This window comes from Centroberyx affinis, unplaced genomic scaffold (assembly GCF_046629955.1).
Source record: "Centroberyx affinis isolate AG114_WGS23_722 - 3 ecotype Tasmania unplaced genomic scaffold, CSIRO-AGI_Caff_v1 ptg004668l_1, whole genome shotgun sequence".
Taxonomy (NCBI): Eukaryota; Metazoa; Chordata; class Actinopteri; order Beryciformes; family Berycidae; genus Centroberyx; species Centroberyx affinis.
In genome coordinates, this window is record NW_027282256.1 from 31,621 (window position 1) to 50,640 (window position 19,020).

At 41.5% G+C, this 19,020-nt stretch overlaps 1 protein-coding gene across 1 annotated transcript; it reads left to right on the top strand.

Moving 5' to 3' along the window:
• Positions 1 to 5,068: 5,068 nt before the first annotated feature.
• Positions 5,069 to 18,372, top strand: LOC139665699 (zinc transporter Slc39a7-like). The gene is made up of 8 exons (XM_071544787.1): positions 5,069 to 5,182; positions 5,823 to 6,319; positions 7,114 to 7,282; positions 8,654 to 8,734; positions 11,631 to 11,765; positions 12,869 to 12,979; positions 13,647 to 13,843; positions 14,479 to 18,372. Exons 2-8 carry the CDS (start codon positions 5,831 to 5,833, stop codon positions 14,731 to 14,733), a joined length of 1,437 nt encoding a protein of 478 aa, XP_071400888.1. The 5' UTR covers positions 5,069 to 5,182; positions 5,823 to 5,830; the 3' UTR covers positions 14,734 to 18,372.
• The last annotated feature ends 648 nt before the right edge of the window (positions 18,373 to 19,020 follow it).

Sequence of the window (19,020 nt, forward strand, 5' to 3'; positions counted from 1 at the left end):
TCAGCCTTACAGTCAAGGATCCAATTCTAGCCAATAGAAATTGAGAAAAATCTGTTACATCATGGGTTACTAGGCTGAATTGAACAGCTGAGGTTATTTGAAAGTGATATTGAAAACGCATTAGCCTACTTAACACGCATAACGACAGATTTTACATATTTTTTTCATATTTTTCACTGCATTTCTAGGCTAATAATGCTAATAATGTATCCCCACTGTAACTTTGATTCTGGTGACCCTAGAATCAAATCCTTTTTACTGCACACATTTTGGGCTATTATTGGTTGACAGACTGCGTTCCATGCAGATGACCCTCACCCGGGGCACGTTCAATCTGTAAACGGGTGTGTACTGTTTTGCTACGGTTTCCGGGTTGAACGTCATGTTTCCTCGAAACGGTGTGCAACGGGTTTTGAGGTATGTTGTCTCTCGTTTGGTGGGTGTATCAAAGGTGTTACCCAATCAGCAGCGACGTGTATATAAACCCCGCCGTATTAAAAAGGCAGTGGCACAATGGATCCAACAAAAGTCCTTTACAAATGCGTCCGCTGCAGCTTGGTGTCTGCAACAACTGAATTAATTAGAAGACATGTTTGTATCTTTTGCTATTGTTTGTACCATTGTGGAGTGACACTTTCATAAACTTTTCTACTCCTCTAAATATATAATGGTAAATATTACAATATCATATCACAAGAACAGTGATCAGCAATAATGATAGGCTTCATAATAAAATAATTAGCTCATATAGATCCTAACACAGTCTCAAAGGTAAGAAGTGGATTATCCTTCACCTGAAATGCAAATGAGGCAAATGCTGGATCACTATAATTACGAAGCACAGTTTCCACAAACCCCTTCACTCCATTGGGATGTTCTCTGCTATTCTGGACATCAAGGGCAGTGACTGTAACATCGAGCGTGTTTTGTAGTATTAAACGCATATTTAAAGAACGCAAAGAATGGCCTTCTCAGCTGCCGTAGTTGCAACGCTTGCGTAACACAACAGGGTGTTCAACGCACCACTGTTTCCGTCTAAATAAACGTTTTGCTACGCTTTGTCAGGGCTGAACGCAGGGCATGTCTCTCGTTTGGTGGGTGTGTCAGAGGTGTTACCCAATCAGCAGCGACGTGTATATAAACCCCGCCGTATTAAAAAGGCAGTATGCACAGACATATTTGACATGTAAGACATGTTTGTATCTTTTGCTATTGTATGTACCATTGTGGAGTGACACTTTCATAAACTTTTCTACTTCACTCTACTCCTCTAAATATATAATGGTAAATATTACAATAGCCTATCATATCACAACAACAGTGATCAGCAATAATGATAGGCCTAATACTCATAATAAAATAATTAGCTCATAGGCTATAGATCGTAACACAGTCTCGAAGGTAAGAAGTGGATTATCCTTCACCTGAAATGTTTGCCTTGTCATCCTGAAATGCAAATGAGGCAAATGCTGGATCACTATAATTAGGAACCACAGTTTCCACAAACCCCTTCACTCCATTGGGATGTTCTCTGCTATTCTGGACGGCAAGGGCAGTGACTGTAACATCAAGCGTATTTTGTAGCATTAAACACAGATTTAAACCGATTTCATCAGGCTCAGAAAATTCTTTGAAAAGAACGCAAAGAATGGCCTCCTCAGCGGCCGTAGTTGCAATGCTTGCGTAACACAACAGGGTGTTCAACGCACCACCGTTTCCATTTAAATAAACGTTTTGCTATGTTTTGTCGGGGCTGAATGCAGGGCAGGTTTACGTAGAACAGGAACACTCTGGGAACGCCCAGTAGCTATTGGTTGCCTTTTTTTTTTTTTTTGTCCGATAATGTCACGCTAACGTTAGCAGCTAGCAATCTGTAGCTAACATTAGCAGTAGTGATGGGAATTACGGCTCTTTGAAGGGAGCCGGATCTTATGGCTCCGTTCCTTTCCGAGAGCCGTTCTAAAGAGCCGTTCTTTTGAACGGCTCATCGTTATTTTTTCTTTTTTTAGGGGGTGGGGGTTACTAGGTTTACATGTGAAATAATCACTAGGATAATGATAGCGTAAGATTTGGATCAGATTCAAACTAACATCCCACCAATATAATTTCATTTCGCATGTGTGGACTAGGTTTAGCAGCACTAAATGCTCGTATTGCCAGACCGAATGTCAGTGATCTTCATTGTAAACATTACACAAGGTGACGCCATGTCCCTCTGCTTTGTCAGTGAATTTACTACTTTGAATTTACCCTCTGTATGAAATGTGTTATGTAAATAAAGTTGCCTTGCCTTGAATGCAATTCATGCAACACTTAACATTAGAAAACTTCTATTGGCACAATAAAAAAACAAGTCTAATGAATTTTTGTGCAAAACAGATTTTAGTGCAAATCAGATAGATAATCTGGCATGTCAGGTTAAGTGGATTTCAGGCAGGCAGTGAAATTTGGGCACAACGATAAAAAGAATGGCTCTCATCTATGACTCGGTTCCCTTCGTTCGTACCAAAGAGCCGTTGAAAAGAATCGGATCGTTCGCGAACGTAACATCACTAATTATCAGCTAGAGAGCCAGTAATGATAGTCTTGATGTTAACTATGCTTGTCGGTTGTGCATTGTGATGATTTGAATAGTGAGTACTGTAGTGAGTGAAAATGTTCTCTCTCTCTCTCCCTCTCTCTCTCTCTCTCTCCTCACACACACACACACACACAGACTTTGTGTGAATTGTACTGTCTTTGTCATTGAAAAAAATCGAAAAGGTAATAAATATATTTCACCGTAAAAACATTTTATTTTAATTGCTAGTGTTATTGACTTAACTTACATGCAACAGGGTGTTTGTGAATGTATGTACGGTAGGAAACTAAATTGAATAACTACCCCTAAGTAAACAAAGCACCATCTTTTGCACAGAAATGCATCTGCAGAAAAGTTGTTTCAGTGGAAAAAGGATGCAAAGTAGAGGAGAAGAAAAAATGGGCGTTCTTGTACCCCACAAACCAATCAAAGCAGGGGGCGTTCCCGTCCTCTACAGGAACGCCCCACCGCGGCTGCAAGACTCTACTGGAGCAGTGTTTCTCAACATGGGGTCCGGGGACCACCAGGGGTCCTTGAGAGGGTTCCAGGGGGTCCCCAGCAAACTGAAGAATTGTTAAACTTCAGCATTATTTCATTTATAAGAAGTTAACACATTAGAGAATGTAGAAGAAGGACTGTTTTGATATCTACCTACAATAGTCATTCTGGATAAAATCATATCTAACAATAAAAATATTCTCAGATTTGGGTCCGAGAGACAAAACCTCTCAAATGGGAGTCTGTGGCCCTAATGTGGACTAAATTATGGTCCTTGATATGAAAAAGGTTGAGAATCACTGTACTGGAGAGTGTGGGGGTTCAGGGATGGTAGGCAGTGGACCAAACCACTGTGAGGCATATGGGGCATATGATATATTGAGGGGGACAACTCTCTGTTTTTCCCAGGAAGGGGGTTTCCGGACCCCCCTATCCCCCCGTAATTTCCGCCCATAAGAACAAAATAGGAGTTTAAAATGATTTTACTATAAGCTAAAGTTATTTACAAGCTTCTGCCAAAATGTGTATATATTTTATTTTGAATTAATTTATTATATATTTTGATGAGTACCAATTGATTCTACAAATGTACACAGTTCTGTATTATGGCGGACTTTGAGGGCATGACATGATTTTTGTTAAACTGCTTAGGCCTAAATGTTGGTGTGTTGTAAAAGTAAGGTCTGTAGGACTGTTTTGGCATCTTGTGCAGTAACAATGAAACGTCCACTTCTGTCTATGTTCTGTATGGCTGCTGCAAAGTGTAATATACAGTACACAGCCTTTATAGTCAAAACATTTCTACACGTTCAAACTTTTATTTTGAAGGCTAAACACCCTAACCGGAAGTGTTATGCGACAGGACCGCATTTGGAGCTGGAGGGAGAGAACCTTTTTTTTTTTTTTTTATTGAACAATTTCCATGTACAAACATCATGGCTTAGAAATCTTCACAATATACCAATAGGATCAGGTGCATACCAAAAAGACAGAAAAAAGACAATTCAAAAGACAAGAGATTGAAATAATATGAATTACAACAAAAAGAAAAATAATAACCTAAAGGGCATATTCTTCTATTATACTAAAAAGTTTCATTGCATTTTTATTTTCCATGACTTTAAGGGCTTTTATGTAAGAAAGAAACTCATTATGGAATACGCTAAACTTAGCTTTCACTTTGATTAACCAGAAAGTCATCTTTTCTATTGTCCATGACAAGTCCATAAACAATGTCCTTTTGAGAAAAGTTTTCAAGTTGAAAAACCTTTGGGTAAAGCCAGTCATGTACATCAAGCCATAAAGCTTCAGAATACATATATTGGAAAAATAAATGATCAGTAGTTTCAGTATCTTCACAAAATACACAATTATTGGTTTCATTTCCAAATCGTGTCGTAACAATTCACTGGATGGATACACTCCATTTTGCTTTGGAAGTTATGGGGAATTTTAAATATTTCGTTCGTAACATGTTAATAGTACTTTTCGAATAGATTTGTGAAATTGAGTTTCTATAAGATACTATAGGGTATGAGATGTTATTAAACATATTTCTAATTGTTTTGTTTGGGATTTTGACTTCAGTCACAACCTCCAACTAAAGGTTGCTGGAGGGAGAGAACCATAGGAAGGAAAGAAAACCAAGGAGGTTCTATAGTAACACTTACCATCTGACATCCTGCTTTCCTTCAGGATGCTGCTGCCTGGGGAAGGATGATTCAAACTACTCGGTACATCTCGCGATGTTTCTCTGAGACTTTATTATCCCTCGTATGTCTCCTTTCCATTATCACAATGCTTGAAAAAAAAAAAATCATGAGTCAATACGCGTACAAAACGTTCATAAAGACATTCAATTAACAATAAAGTTGGTTCAAGCAAAAGCAAATGTCCTTATCCATCTAACGAGAGACACCGAGGGAACATGGAAGGAGGCATGTTTTGGAATAGAACGTGATCTCGCGAGGTTTCGATCAGTTGACTATATGCCACGTCTGAGAAATAATACCTACCAGTACAACGTTGGCAAAAACATTTTACCTTGCACGTAGGACATACTTAGTCAACGGTTCAGCAGACAGTCACATTTGACGCAGTCCGGTGAGAACGAATTGTTTATTTTTATTGTGTTTTGCAAGAAGTGATGTTGCTCCTGCTGCAGCAACACATTAGCAAGTTGGTTAGCTAGCTAGCAGGCTTCCTTAACAACTTAAGCAAACCGGTGGTCAGCGAGCATTGTTTGATGTCCTGCTTTGCTGTTTACTATGAGATTAACGTTGACGCCTTTGAAAGCCAAGCGATTATCTGGTTTACATCTACATCACTGCGAGAAGCCGCTAGCAAATGAAACAAAGCTAAATCAAACTTTATGATTAACTGTTAGCTGGCTAGGAACGTAACGTTACAGTTATAACACAGTGTACACATCAGCAGGTAACGTTAGCTACTATCAAATTATGTTAGTCTATTAAATGCACAGTCTATTAAATATAATGAAGTATCAATTAAGCCAGCTAATAAATACCTATATGTCTGTGTATGTCTGAAAAGGGCAGTTTTGCTGCGTAGCCAACCAAAGCCAGTGTGTATAATATGCAGGCATAATTGACTGGAAAAGTCCCGTTTTGAAGCAACGCCGTGGCCAAATCTCAGTTTATGTAAACACTGGCTTTCATCATCAGTCAAACTGTGAGTTTGTGTTTATCTGTGTTCTTCTTCTCCACTTTTCTCTTTGCTACAGGGGATAATATGGCCTCAGTACGTCTGCTGGCACTGACACTGGTCACATCCGCAGTACTGCTGCTAGCTTCCCAGTTAGCCGTAGCTCACAGCCATTCCCATGGCGACCACGGACATGCCCACTCCCACGGTCACCACGGCCACAATCACCACGGCCACTCCCACGGAGAAGGCGGTTGCCACGGACACTCTCACGGCCCTCAGGTGAAGATGCACCATGGAGCGAGCAAGTGGAGCGCTGAGGCCAACCTCCCCCCGCCTGAAGAGGAACACCACGGACACGCACACTCCCACGACCACGATCACGGACATGCACATGATCACGGACACGCACATGATCACGGACACGCACATGATCACGGACACGGACATGCCCATCAGGAGGATGTGGTTCATGTGCACAAGGAGGAGAGTGGTCACGGACACACACACGGAGGGGAGAGGGTGAAGAGAGAGGCAGAGGGAGAGAAGAGGGACACGGTGGAGCTCTGGATGCAGGTCTGGTCCCAGTGAAGGAGGTGATGGGTGGAGAAGTGAGAATGGGAGCAGATAGATAAGAATGGCGTGACGTTTGTAATTGACCACAGCCCACAAAGTGCGGTACAAGAGATGCGCCCCGCTCAATTTAAAAAAAACAACTGGTGGTTGCTTTTTCTGTGTTATAATAATTTATGTGAAATGTATATGGTGTTGTTAATTGCCCATAATCTTTTCATATATGTCTCATTATAATTTAATTATCTGGAAGTCACAAAATGCTAACAAGCCAGCAAACATCTTTTGAGGCATTTTGAGGCTTCAAGAAAAAAAAACATTTTATTTATCACGCTGTTGTTTCACAGCAACATCGATAGAGCTTATGTCTTCCTACACAAGTCTCTCAAGGTGTGTGTGTGTGTGGAGTGGGATGGAGGCCTTGTTCTGAAATAGAGAATATGGTCCACAAAGTGAGTTTTGAAAGGCAGAAATCTCAACACCTGGCCAAATAATCTTTTAATCGTTGAGTCACTGGTAACAATTATCAAGCCCAAACTTTTTCTGCGGTGGGGCAGAAAGAATCTTACTTACTACCCCTTTAAATTGCTTTTGTAATCTCTTAAACAAACATGTTTCCCACCAGATTAGCCTACACACAGATCACTGTGTGTCCTTCTTCCCCTTTTCTCCCAGCTGATTCTTGTGTTGCCTGCACATCACATCCCTGATGATCTCGTGGCCTGTTACCATCCCTGTTTCCAGGAGGCATGAACTGATGAACGCTAAATCTCAGTTCCTTCCCTCCCTGTCTCCAGGCTGTCGGAGCCACCCTGCTGATCAGCGCCGCTCCCTTCCTCATCCTGTTTCTGATCCCAGTCCAGTCCAACACCGACCAGCACCAGAACCTGCTCAAGGTGCTGCTCAGCTTCGCCTCCGGGGGGCTGCTGGGCGACGCCTTCCTCCACCTCATACCGCACGCTCTGGGTAGGTGGTTTATTCAATCAAGCCTCTCTCTTTTTACTCTCTCTGGCTCTGTTTCCTCATCTGTCTCTGTCTGAGTTGCTGTATTTGTTACCATTTATACATAGGGCATAAATGTAGACATGTAGCTAAATGTAGACAAAAGCCTTTACCTGCAGCCTGAATTAAACATATTTCACTTGCTTTTCATGGGATATAGACTGTCCCGCACAAAATATGATTAAAGCTGCACTAGGCAAGATTTTTGTAAAAATACACCCACGCTTATCAGTCACAATCACATATTAAGGCTGCTACAGAGAAAAGTGTCCCCCCTAATTAAAAGGCTGTCGATCCACCCTTTTTTCCCAAATTAATTTCTGGCGTCAGCTATGGTTAATGGCGGGAAATCTTCTCCATTACAGGACGCGTTGAGCCAATACAAACCTTTTTCCTAAACAGCAGCACTTTGTTCAGAGACTCACCAACAGTGTTTTTGTTTTTTCACTATTTCCAACCCCACCGGCCACTACAAAGAAGACATTTTGGTTAGCGGCACATTACATGATTTCTGGGTAATGAAGTCCTTCAAAATTTCAAATGGCTATTTCCCGTTGCCACTTGGGAGTCACGAAAGTGTGAAGTTGTTAATGCAGCTTAGTTTTAGGGCAGTACTGCTGTTTCCTCCTCCCTCTCGGTTTCTGTCTCCTGGTACCTAATGCTATAGTAGCCAGGTACAAGCTATGCACGATGACAGACACGCAAGTGCAAGCACACACTCATGCTTATGCTGACATACATAGACACACCTCATAGCAGTGAGGTGTGTGTACTCTCTGGGGAGGTGATTCATGAATGTAAATAGATATGCATACACTCATTTACATGCACTCTACTAGTGCTTTAAAACGCTTAGTCAATTAATCGTTTAATCGAGCGACAAAATTAATGGATTATAATTTTGATAATCATTTTACTCTTTATCAAGTAAAAATATCAAACATTTGCTGGTTACAGCTTCAAAAATGCTGAAATTTGCTGCTTTTCTCTATCATATCATTATAAATAAAAGCTTTTCTGCAATCACTTTGGGCTCTGATAACTTGTGATGGGCATTTGTAATTATTTTTGACATTTTATAGACAAAATGATTAATCAATTAATCAAAAAAATAATAGATTAATCGATAATGAAAACAATCATTATTTGCAGCCTTACACTCTAGAATGAGTTTGATCACGCACACAAACATGCACAAACAAACTATTTTCAGTCATGTACTCGGAGTGATGAACACATCGACAACACATGAAGAAAAAATGATTGAGGGACTTTTGGTTTTGTCTTTTTGACTTGATGTTGATCTCTGTTTCCTGCTGTACCGTATCTTTACAGAGCCTCACTCTCACCATGGAGACGAAGATCACGGCCACTCACACGCCAGTGAAGAGTCACATGACCACGGCCACTCCCACGGTATGGAGTTATCTGACAGCAGGAGAGCCGCGGCACCTTTGCATTTCAGAACACAAAAGAATCATATTATTTGTCTTTCACCAAGTCATTTTACCCGGTGCTCTGTATTTGCCGCAGCATTCAGACTAAACAGATGTCTTGTGGGCTAATAGTGAATCGTACTTCTGCTCTGGAAATGGCAGACTGAGTTCCCCTCTCCCTCCCTTTGCTACACCCACAAGTTGGTCCTCGCATATCAGTCAGTTACCCTCTGTCTTGCATGTGGGGGCTACAGAGGCAATTAAACACCTGTGAATGTACACACAGGACATGCATCACACCCTGTTGTTAAGTGTTTCAGTTGAGATTATTGATTGAAATTGACAGGTGATTATAGTCAAATGACAGCCACGGCCAATGAGCTGTGTATATGGTAAAGCACCATGAAGGCAGGAAATGCACATGACATCATGGGAATACTATGAATTGTGATTTGTTGTAGAAATAACAATTAACAATTTCACATTTGGCAGACGCTTTTATCCAAAGCGACTTACACATGAGATTTGCATACAACACAAGCAAGTTTCTAGATAGGAGAGAACAACGAGAGTAAGTGCTATAGAGCTAAGTTCTGGTCCAACAGGACAAAGGTGCTACGAGACAGTGCAACAAGCTAAGTTCTGGTCCAGGACATAGGTGCTACGAGGGAGTGCTACAAGGCAGTGCTATGAGGTAATGCATAGAGGGCATCAAAATTTTTTTTTTTTTATGAAAGGAGGTATTCGCTAAAGAGCTGGGTCTTTAGCCTTTTCTTAAGGATAGAGAGGGATTCTGCGGATCGAATGGAGTTTGGCAACTCGTTCCACCACCGGGGAACCACAGAAGAGAAGAGTCTGGCTAGAGACTTAGGGCCTTGCTGAGGTGGCAGCACCAGGCGCCGCTCCATGGCAGAGCGTAGTGAGCGGGAGGGAGCATAGACCTGAATGAGGGAGTTCAGGTAGGTCGGAGCCGTTTTGGTTATTGTTTTGTAGGCGAGCATCAATGACTTGAACTTGATGCGGGCAGCAACTGGGAGCCAGTGGAGGGAGATGAATAGCGGAGTGACATGTGCTCTTTTGGGCTGGTTGAAGACCAGACGCGCCGCCGCGTTCTGGATCATCTGCAGAGGTTTGAAAGTACAGGCCGGGAGCCCTGCCAGGAAGGAGTTGCAGTAGTCAAGGCGTGATATTACAAGAGCCTGTACCAGGAGTTGTGCTGCATGCTCAGACAGGTAGGGTCTGATCTTCCTGATATTGTATAGAGCAAATCGGCATGACCGAGCAACAGAAGTCACATGCTCCTTCAAGGTTAGCTGGTCATCAATCATGACACCCAAGTTTCTGGCAGACTTTGTGGGTATGAGCTCAGTTGATTCAAGCTGGATACTGATTTGTTGTTGTATAGAGGGACTGGCTGGGATGACAAGGAGCTCAGTCTTTGACAAGTTAAGCTGAAGGTGGCGTTCCTTCATCCAAGCCGAGATGTCGGCGAGGCATGCCGATATCCGCGCCGAGACTGTGGGGTCGTCTGGCGGGAACGACAGGAGGAGCTGGGTATCATCAGCATATGAATGATAAGAGAAGCCATGTGAGCAGATCACTGCACCAAATGAGGTGGTGTATAATGAAAAGAGAAGGGGTCCAAGCACTGACCCTTGAGGTACCCCTGTGGACAAGTAGTGGGATTTAGACACTTCCCCTCTCCAAGACACTCTGAAGGATCTCCCTGAGAGGTAGGACTCAAACCAGCAGAGGGTAGATCCTGAGAAGCCGAGCTCAGCGAGTGTGGAGAGGAGGATTTGGTGGTTCACCGTGTCAAAGGCGGCCGATAGGTCAAGTAGCAGTAGGACAGAGGACTGACCGGCAGCTCTAGCTGATCGCAGTGTTTCTACTACAGACAAGAGCGCAGTCTCGGTAGAGTGTCCGCGTTTGAAGCCAGACTGGTTGGGATCATACAGGCGGTTCTCAGAAAGGAATTCAGAGACTTGATTAAAGACTGCCCGCTCAAGTGTTTTGGAAAGAAAGGTGAGTCGTGAAACCGGCCTGTATTTATCAACCTGAGATGGGTTGAGTGTAGGTTTCTTTAGTAGCGGGGTAACCCGGGCTTGCTTAAAAGCAGTGGGGAACACACCCGCTGAGAGTGAGGAGTTGATGATGTGCGTGACTGCAGAAATACAAACGCTAGGGATTTTCGTCATCATCTTTCCCATTTGACAACAGCTACAGCCACCTATACAAAAACCTTAGAAACTCACAGTACTGTTTATTTATTTATTTATGTATTTATTTAGTAGTTTATTTGATAGCGACTGGGCAGTTAACATAATTACACTTTACAATTGAAATGTAAAAGATGTATGCCCATGGAGTTTGTAGCCACCGCTAATTTCCAACCCTAGTCCCTAGTTGGGGCTTTAAATAAGTAAGGCACTGTAAGGCATTTTGGACAAAAACATGCAGTAAACGGTTAGAATCTGCGACATTTCCATATAAATAAATGTCTGTTTTGCTACCGTCACTGATTGCTTTAGTACAGAAGCAATTCAACCTATAGTTGTTCATGAAAGCTTTTAAATTTTCTGTTCTAAACAGCTGGTGTCTGGTAGCTCTTTCCGGGAGAAAAATCCTCCGTTGCACAGGAAGTGAAGCGCTTAACCTTTCTGGTTTGTTTGGAATAAACAGAAGAAGAAGAACTGGGTAGTTAGCATGAGCAGCGATAGCCAGTTCTTTTTGTTTGGAATAAACAGAAGAAGAAGAACTTGGTAGTTAGCATGAGCAGCGATAGCCACCATGGCTGAACAGACAGAGAAACGAGCGCCACCAAAGTCAAACATATCACGTTTCCAACCGGCGTTCCCTCTCCTCCCTCTCCACAGGAGCTGCCCACGGCCACATGATGTCCGTCGGTCTGTGGGTTCTCGGTGGGATCGTGGCGTTCCTGGTCGTAGAGAAATTTGTGCGTCTGCTGAAGGGAGGACACGGCCACGGGCATTCCCACGCCCACTCACACGGTACGCTGACCGAAACGCAAGTCATTCACCTCTTGTTCTTTTGTGTACTGTATGTGTGTGTGTTCTCCATGGATGCATGATGTAATCGTTCACGACCAAACAGAAATCAATATTGCTGTTTTCAGACGTGTATCATCTGCAAAAATGTGATTTTTATATATGAAGAAAAGAATGCTTATTCCCCTGTTGATGCCGATGTATTTTTGAAATTAGACATTGCAGATTCAAAGGCTCAAGGGTGATGAAACTCACTGGACACACAAATTACCATGATGTAAACTTTGAATTCAAGTTAGAAAAATGTTGCATTGTTTTGTTTTTCTGTGACAGCTGAGTTTAGGTTTTCACAAGACTAGAATGTTACTTTACCTGAGATCTTTTTCATAAGAGAAAATAATTTCAAGAAGCAGGGGTGCTCAGTCAGCCAGATGAGTCTGATGATTACTTTGAAATAATCTCCTGTGTTTTTAATATCCAGAGTTCATGGGGTATTAGGCCTACAAAACAAACTAATTGAGAACAAATATCCAAGTTTATTTTGAGAAAGTATTCAAAATATTAAGAGTAAAATTTTGTCAAAGGTAGGCTAGCTGGGTTGTCCTGCCTCTTGAAACTTATAAAACCTGGCATCTAAACAACAAAGCTGTATCCAGGCTTCCAGTAGCTCAGTGGCAGCAGTTGACTAAAGGTTAGAGGAGCAGGTTTGTGACTAGAAGGTCGTCAGCTCAAATCCCCAGACTGGCTGAGGACAGCTTTCCTTCTTCTGTGCTTATCCAATCACCTGTCCACCTTCCCCTCCATCCCCTCCATCCCCTACATCCTCCCATTTTAACCACGGTAGGAAATTACCACCAGCCACCAGCTAAGCCTTGGTAAATTATTTGGGTCACTTCTGCAGGTCACCAATTATTGTTTTGTGCCTCTTCTAAAAATCTGTTTATGCAGTTAAATAGTGGCTGGTAAACTCTGGAATCGATGGTGTTGCAGCGTGGAAAGATATTGATTCATGACAGTAGCCATAGAGTCAGTAGCTGATGTCAGAGGATTGGAGATCATTTGAATTTCATCTATCACTACCTAAACTACTCTCCTCCCATTTTCAGCTGCTCCCAAGGAAAAGGAGAGCGATGGAGAGGAAGAAAAGGAGGAGAAGAAGAAAGGGGAGAAAGAAAGCAAAGATGAGAAGGTGCCAAAGAAAGAGGAGAAGAGCACAGGTGATGATTTTACCGGCCAGCCTCTGCCTCTAAATAAGATAACGGCTCCCTAAGCTCCAAAAACAGTAACTTGTATAACATGCAACAAATAGATGTTAACAATGCAAACATGCTAGTAAACAGTTATTTTTTCAGCCAATCAACATGCACATGCTCATGTCACACTTGCATGGAGGGACAACTCGCAATGATAGACTATACCAACAAAATTAGTTAAATGCAAATCTTTTTTAACTTTTGTTTTTCAGATAAATAAATACAAATTCAGTTTGTATGTACTAGGGTTAAACTGCTATATCGGTTTGCTGATGTATTGGGCCGATATTATATTATATATCAGATATCGGCCAGTCATTTTGTTCACCTTCTTTTGTTCGTGCAAATATTCATTTAATTGTTCAACAATGTTTGTTCATTCAAAGGCCAAATGAGTGGTGGAGAGTTTTAGTGTCCCATGAGGGTCTAAATGCTTTCCTCCCTGACAAGAATACAATTCTGGGTGGAAACACTGAATACCCTTGTCTTTTTTCTGGCATAAAAATGGTCAAATTTAAAGATACTGAATGTTGGCACAAAATATCCTAAAATATTGGTATCGGCCTTCAAAAACCTATCATCACGCATAACTCTTCTCTGTCCTCTCACCTCATTCACTCACTAAATGCAGACATCAAGGTGTCGGGGTACCTGAACCTGGCAGCTGACTTCACGCACAATTTCACCGACGGCCTGGCTATCGGAGCGTCGTTCCTGGTCAGTCCAGCGGTGGGCGCCGTCACCACCGTCACCATCCTGCTGCACGAGGTGCCGCACGAGATCGGAGACTTCGCCATCCTGGTTCAGTCCGGCTGCACCAAGAGGAAGGTAGATGACGGCTGAAGTTGGACTTTATAAGAGTTCATGTTAATATAAAACATTAATAGCTGTACTGAAGTTTGACTTTCCATCTCAGGGTGTCTGCTGTTCCTCAAAATGTCTGAAAAAGTCGTAAATTATCTAAAATGCCTTGAAAAGCATTAAAATGTCTTGAAAGCATTTACAGGTCTTACTTTTTTCACCATATTATGCAGGTTTATTTTCAATTAAGTTTCATTTTTGTACAACTATAAAAATCATATTTGACAAAAATTCTTTAAATTCAGTGATTTTTAGTCATGGCAGAGTTGGAAAGGAAGGCAAAGAAATCAGGAAAATTGTGTAGTTTCACTAAAAGATGTGAATGGGGTCGACAGTAGACTTAGTTTTATTTTCTTATGTTGTATTTCATTACTTGCTCTTCCAGTTGGTCACATTTAAGTTTGACCCACATGCATGTCCACTCTTAGAAAGTGAACAGGGTTAATACAAAATGACACACATGGTGGACATCATGAACACCAACCAAAATCTTTAAACCAATAAATTAACGTCTGGTGAAAGTATGGAATTTTTAAATTGAAACTGCAGGAACCCTGACACGATCCCTGGTAACCGCTCTTCCTCTTCCTGTTTCCCATCAGGCCATGTGTCTACAGCTGCTGACAGCCTTGGGAGCTCTGGCCGGCACAGCCTGCTCCCTATTGGCCGAAGGCGTGGGCGCCGCGGCGACCGCCTGGATCCTGCCGTTCACAGCCGGCGGATTTGTTTATATCGCCACGGTGACCGTGCTTCCGGAGCTGCTGGCGGGGCGCTCCAGTTTCGGCCAATCGCTGATGGAGATTCTGGCCCTGCTGTTCGGAGTCGGCATGATGGTGTTGATCGCCGAGTACGAGTGAGATTTGGGGAGGAGGGGGAGAAACTGATGAAAGAGAGAGAGCGAGGAAGGGAGGGACTTGGAGAGAGAGAGAGACAGAGAGAGAGAAAGAGAGAGACAGAGAGAGAGAAAAGGGTACAAAAAAACAAGAGGAGGAAATGAAAAGTAGAGTTCAGGTGGATGTTTTTGTCGGGGGTGTGATTTCATGTTTTTTTATTGGGATTTCAGTTTTATTTTGGGACAGACAACACCCATTGATTGTGAATGGGAGATTACCGTTTTCCTTTTTTTTTTTTTTTTTTTTTTCAGTTCCTGATCACAGCCCTGATTTGTGTTGCTACTACCTTTTTGAGAGGCAAAGAACAGAGTTGTCAGCTTTTAAAAACCGCTTGGTAGTTCAGCAAGAGAGGCAGGGAAGACGGCTGTAATGTCCCACTGAGGGCCGAAATCAGGACAGGAGTTCTTACAGTTTCAGAATACAGTTGCACCTCAGAATGATGGTCTGTTACCTCCAAAAGTGGCTGATAGAGTAGACAAACGGTCCAGCCACCAGCCAAATTTTTCTAGCATTTGGCTAGTGGCTGGTGGCAATTTCCCTCCCTTGTTTTTTTTTTTTTTTTTCCATATTTTTACTTGCACCAGCCATTTCAATCAGTCAACACAGAAATAGTGAAATAAGTGAAATCCCCAAACTTTGGTCAGGCAAGAAAGGCAAATGGCTGTAACTAATTCTTATTGGCTAGATTGTGCTTCAACAGATGTTCATTCACACTGGGACCGATCCAGGCAGAAGACGTCAGTGCGTTGGTCAGTTATCCATCTTGAATTTATGCTATCTCGCAACAGACTGTGACTTTGGAATTATAAGCTTCCGTTTCCATTCAGAGGAGTCTGGAGATACTGAGCGGTAAAATTTTCACATCCCACAGAATAAAATTGATAATGTTTTGCATCCGCATTTTTGTCCCACTTCTACAGATGTGCTCAAAATGGCATCATAATATTATATATTCTCACGCGCAAATCATTAAAATCTCATCTTCATCTCCTTGTTTATGAAAGGCAGAGGTTACAGGGAATAAGTCATTACTGTTGTTTTGAACGCATCGCTGTGCAATCCACACTGATCCTTTTTCTACACGTGATGGATGATGAAGACCGATGATGAAGTTTCCCGCTGTGATGAGTATTGCCAATAAAGGTTCACATTTTTGCAAAGTCATGCACACACTTTCGTTGCATATTGTTCTAAGTAAGAGACATTCCCTTGACCTGTAATATGGCATTGTGTTGTGATAGTATGTTAATCTGTAAATGGCTCATAGGTCAGACATCTTTGACAGAAAAAGGACCAAAATGATGTTGTTATATTGTCGTTACTCAGCCTTTGTAATGGAAATGGGGCATGTTTGAATGTAATATGGATGAAATTCAAGCTTAATTCTGCTGCAGTTACAGACCAAACCACTAGAGGGAACTAGATTTTTGTGGTGGAACAGTTTGACTTGTGCTCCACCAACCTTTTGGAGGCAGACAGTGTTCCAGCACGGGTCTGGAAAAGACATTTGATAAATTTCTAGGTCTTAAAAAAATGTTGCAAAAGTATGAAAAAATTGCTCAATATGACGTGATACTTGTTGTCATGGAGAATAATCTTCAGCTATGCAGTGATATTGTCTAATTGAGTCGTATTGCCCAGCCACTATCTATCAGCTTTCACTGAACACCGTCCATTATGTGCTAATCCAGTCAAGAAATAAAAGTTTGGAAAAAAGTCTTGAATTTTGAAATGGAAAAGGATGTACAACCTTTGACTCTATGAATCCTAATCAATGCAATTGTGGGTGAATATTCAGAAGCAATGTTATGATGAAACTCAAGCTTTGTCATTGTTTTTTAGACAGAAAATGATATACCTAATGATTTACTGATGAAATGTGCTTGGAAAGGTATTTAAACAAGACTTTAGATCAGTATCGGTGTTGAACGTTTTCCAACAGTTTTGACAAGTGAGACATTAATTTGACACCAGTTCAGAGATTTCACTTCTCTCTTCCTCCTGTCTCGTTACGGCTCGTCAGTCCTCCGCACAGCGATGGCTGCTTCACACATTTCTGCTGTTCCCTCTGGTCCAGGACATGTTTTGTTTCTATGTTTCATCGCAGACTTGAGTCAAACGGTCCTGACAAACCAATCATAGTGCTTGTTTTAATCTGCTTAGAGATGTGGAGGGTTCCCGCATTAGGAGAGTCAGTTTAGTCGTCAGTTCCAGAAAATAACACAAAGCGTACACAGCCCACCCATCTAGTACTTAAATGTAGAAACTCTTAAGACTTGTGTGGAAATAGTGTTCGACTCGGATCTGATTCATTCATGTTCTTTATTTTTCTTTAATCTTTAGTGTCATGCTGATGAGCACTCTCTTGTCAAAAGGCCTAGATGTCATTTTTAGACAACGTCATGTTCAGAGTTTAGATTTTTGAAAGGAACTTCTAGATGGATCTGAAAATATTACGTTGGGGCGATATAGTTGACATTCTCTAGTGTCAAAACAGGTTTTTAGTAATCTTTATTTGAGTTGAACAAACATACTGTACAGAGAATGATATAGGGTATAAGGGAGGAGGACTAGTAGGTACTATAACAACCTTATGTCCATGCCCAGAGGTGGGGACTCGAGTCACATGACCTGAACTCAAGTCAGACTTGAGTCACAGTCTCAATTGCTTGAGACTTGACTTGGTGCATGATGAGAAGACTTGAGACTTGACTTGAATTGGGTTCTGGTGACTTGGGACTTGACTTTGACTTGTACTTTGAGGACTTGAAAAGGTTTCTAAAGTCTTGACTTGAGATCTTGTGTTTGTGTAAATGACTTAGATTGAAAGTGATGAGATTTGTTCCAGCAGACGACTGAATTTAAATTCTGTTTTCTGAATTTGTATGGAATGATTGAATTTATTGAAGGTGAAACTGATTATAGAAATCAAACTCATGATGCACTTACCAAGTTTTTATCCTATTAAAACCATATTGCATTGAAAAGTCCTAGATATTTATTAGTTATATTAAATTGAGACTGGACTCTTGATTTGTTCTGACTTGACTCGGTGTTCTACGTTTACACTTGAGACTTGACATTAATGACATGGACTTGACTTGGTAATCTACATTTAGACTTGAAACTTGTTCCTCAAGACTTGGGACTGACTTGAGACTCGAGCGAAGCCGACTTGGTCACACCTCTGTCCATGCCTGATTCAGAATTACAGTTCCTAAAGAGAAAGAAGGTTCCAGATCACAACTTGAATTGTTGTTTCAGTCCAAAGATCTTTCTCAAGACAAACCCTAGAAAATAATTCCATTTGCTGAAGTGATGATGTCATAATGATGTAAAAAGCAGAGGTGTGTGTGTGTGTGTGTGTGTGTGTGTGTGAAGAACCTTCTTTGTCATTGGGTTTGCTTTAATATTGTGGTTTGATTCCCTGCACATCAAAGGAGAATGCAGCAGTGTGTTCATCTGCTGCTCTTCTCTCCGCTTCACAGAAACCAAGATTAGATGAAATGTTAAACTGTAGTACAGGATGAATATATATGTGTGTGTGTGTGTGTGTGTGAGAGAGAAAGAGAGAGAGAGGGGGGGTGTTAGTTTTTTCATTTTGTTGAGTTTTAAATAAAATAAAAACAAGTAAAATGTGATGACACAGTGTCGCGTGTATTTCTCTTGCCATTTGAGTAATATTTTTTGTGACAAGCTGTCAGTTGCTCCCAGACTCCTATTTCCTTGTTCAAAAAGTTTTTTTCCCCCTTAGGTTACATAATGTTAGTTTAGTTCCCTAAACAAGTTTTTTTCTATGGTCATATGACGTGAGAGGAAGAGTCTCACAGCCACACAACACTGAATTTTCCTTCCTGCTGGGAATCAAACTCCGGTCTCCCGATTGAGAGCCTGCAGACCCATGAAGTGCTGAACAGAGCGACCGACCGAAGTTTTTTGTAATTTATTTCCTTTTTCCTTGTTCAAAAAGTTTGAAAACAGTGAATATAATTAAATGTCCAATGCCCTTTTTCTTTTTCTTTTCTTTTTTTTTTTTTTTTTAAAAACCTGACAACCGTTTGTAGGGAAAGTGGGTCTGGGAGAGTCATATAGGGACTTTTTGAAAACTGAAATATTTCTGTTCTATAATTCAAAGCAGCTGTCAATTGCTGCTCGGCCTTTCTAGTGTTAAATGGATACAAAGGCTAAATAAAGCAAGATTTTAGCTACATGTCATTGTTACATTGCTATTACATAGCCTATACTGCAATG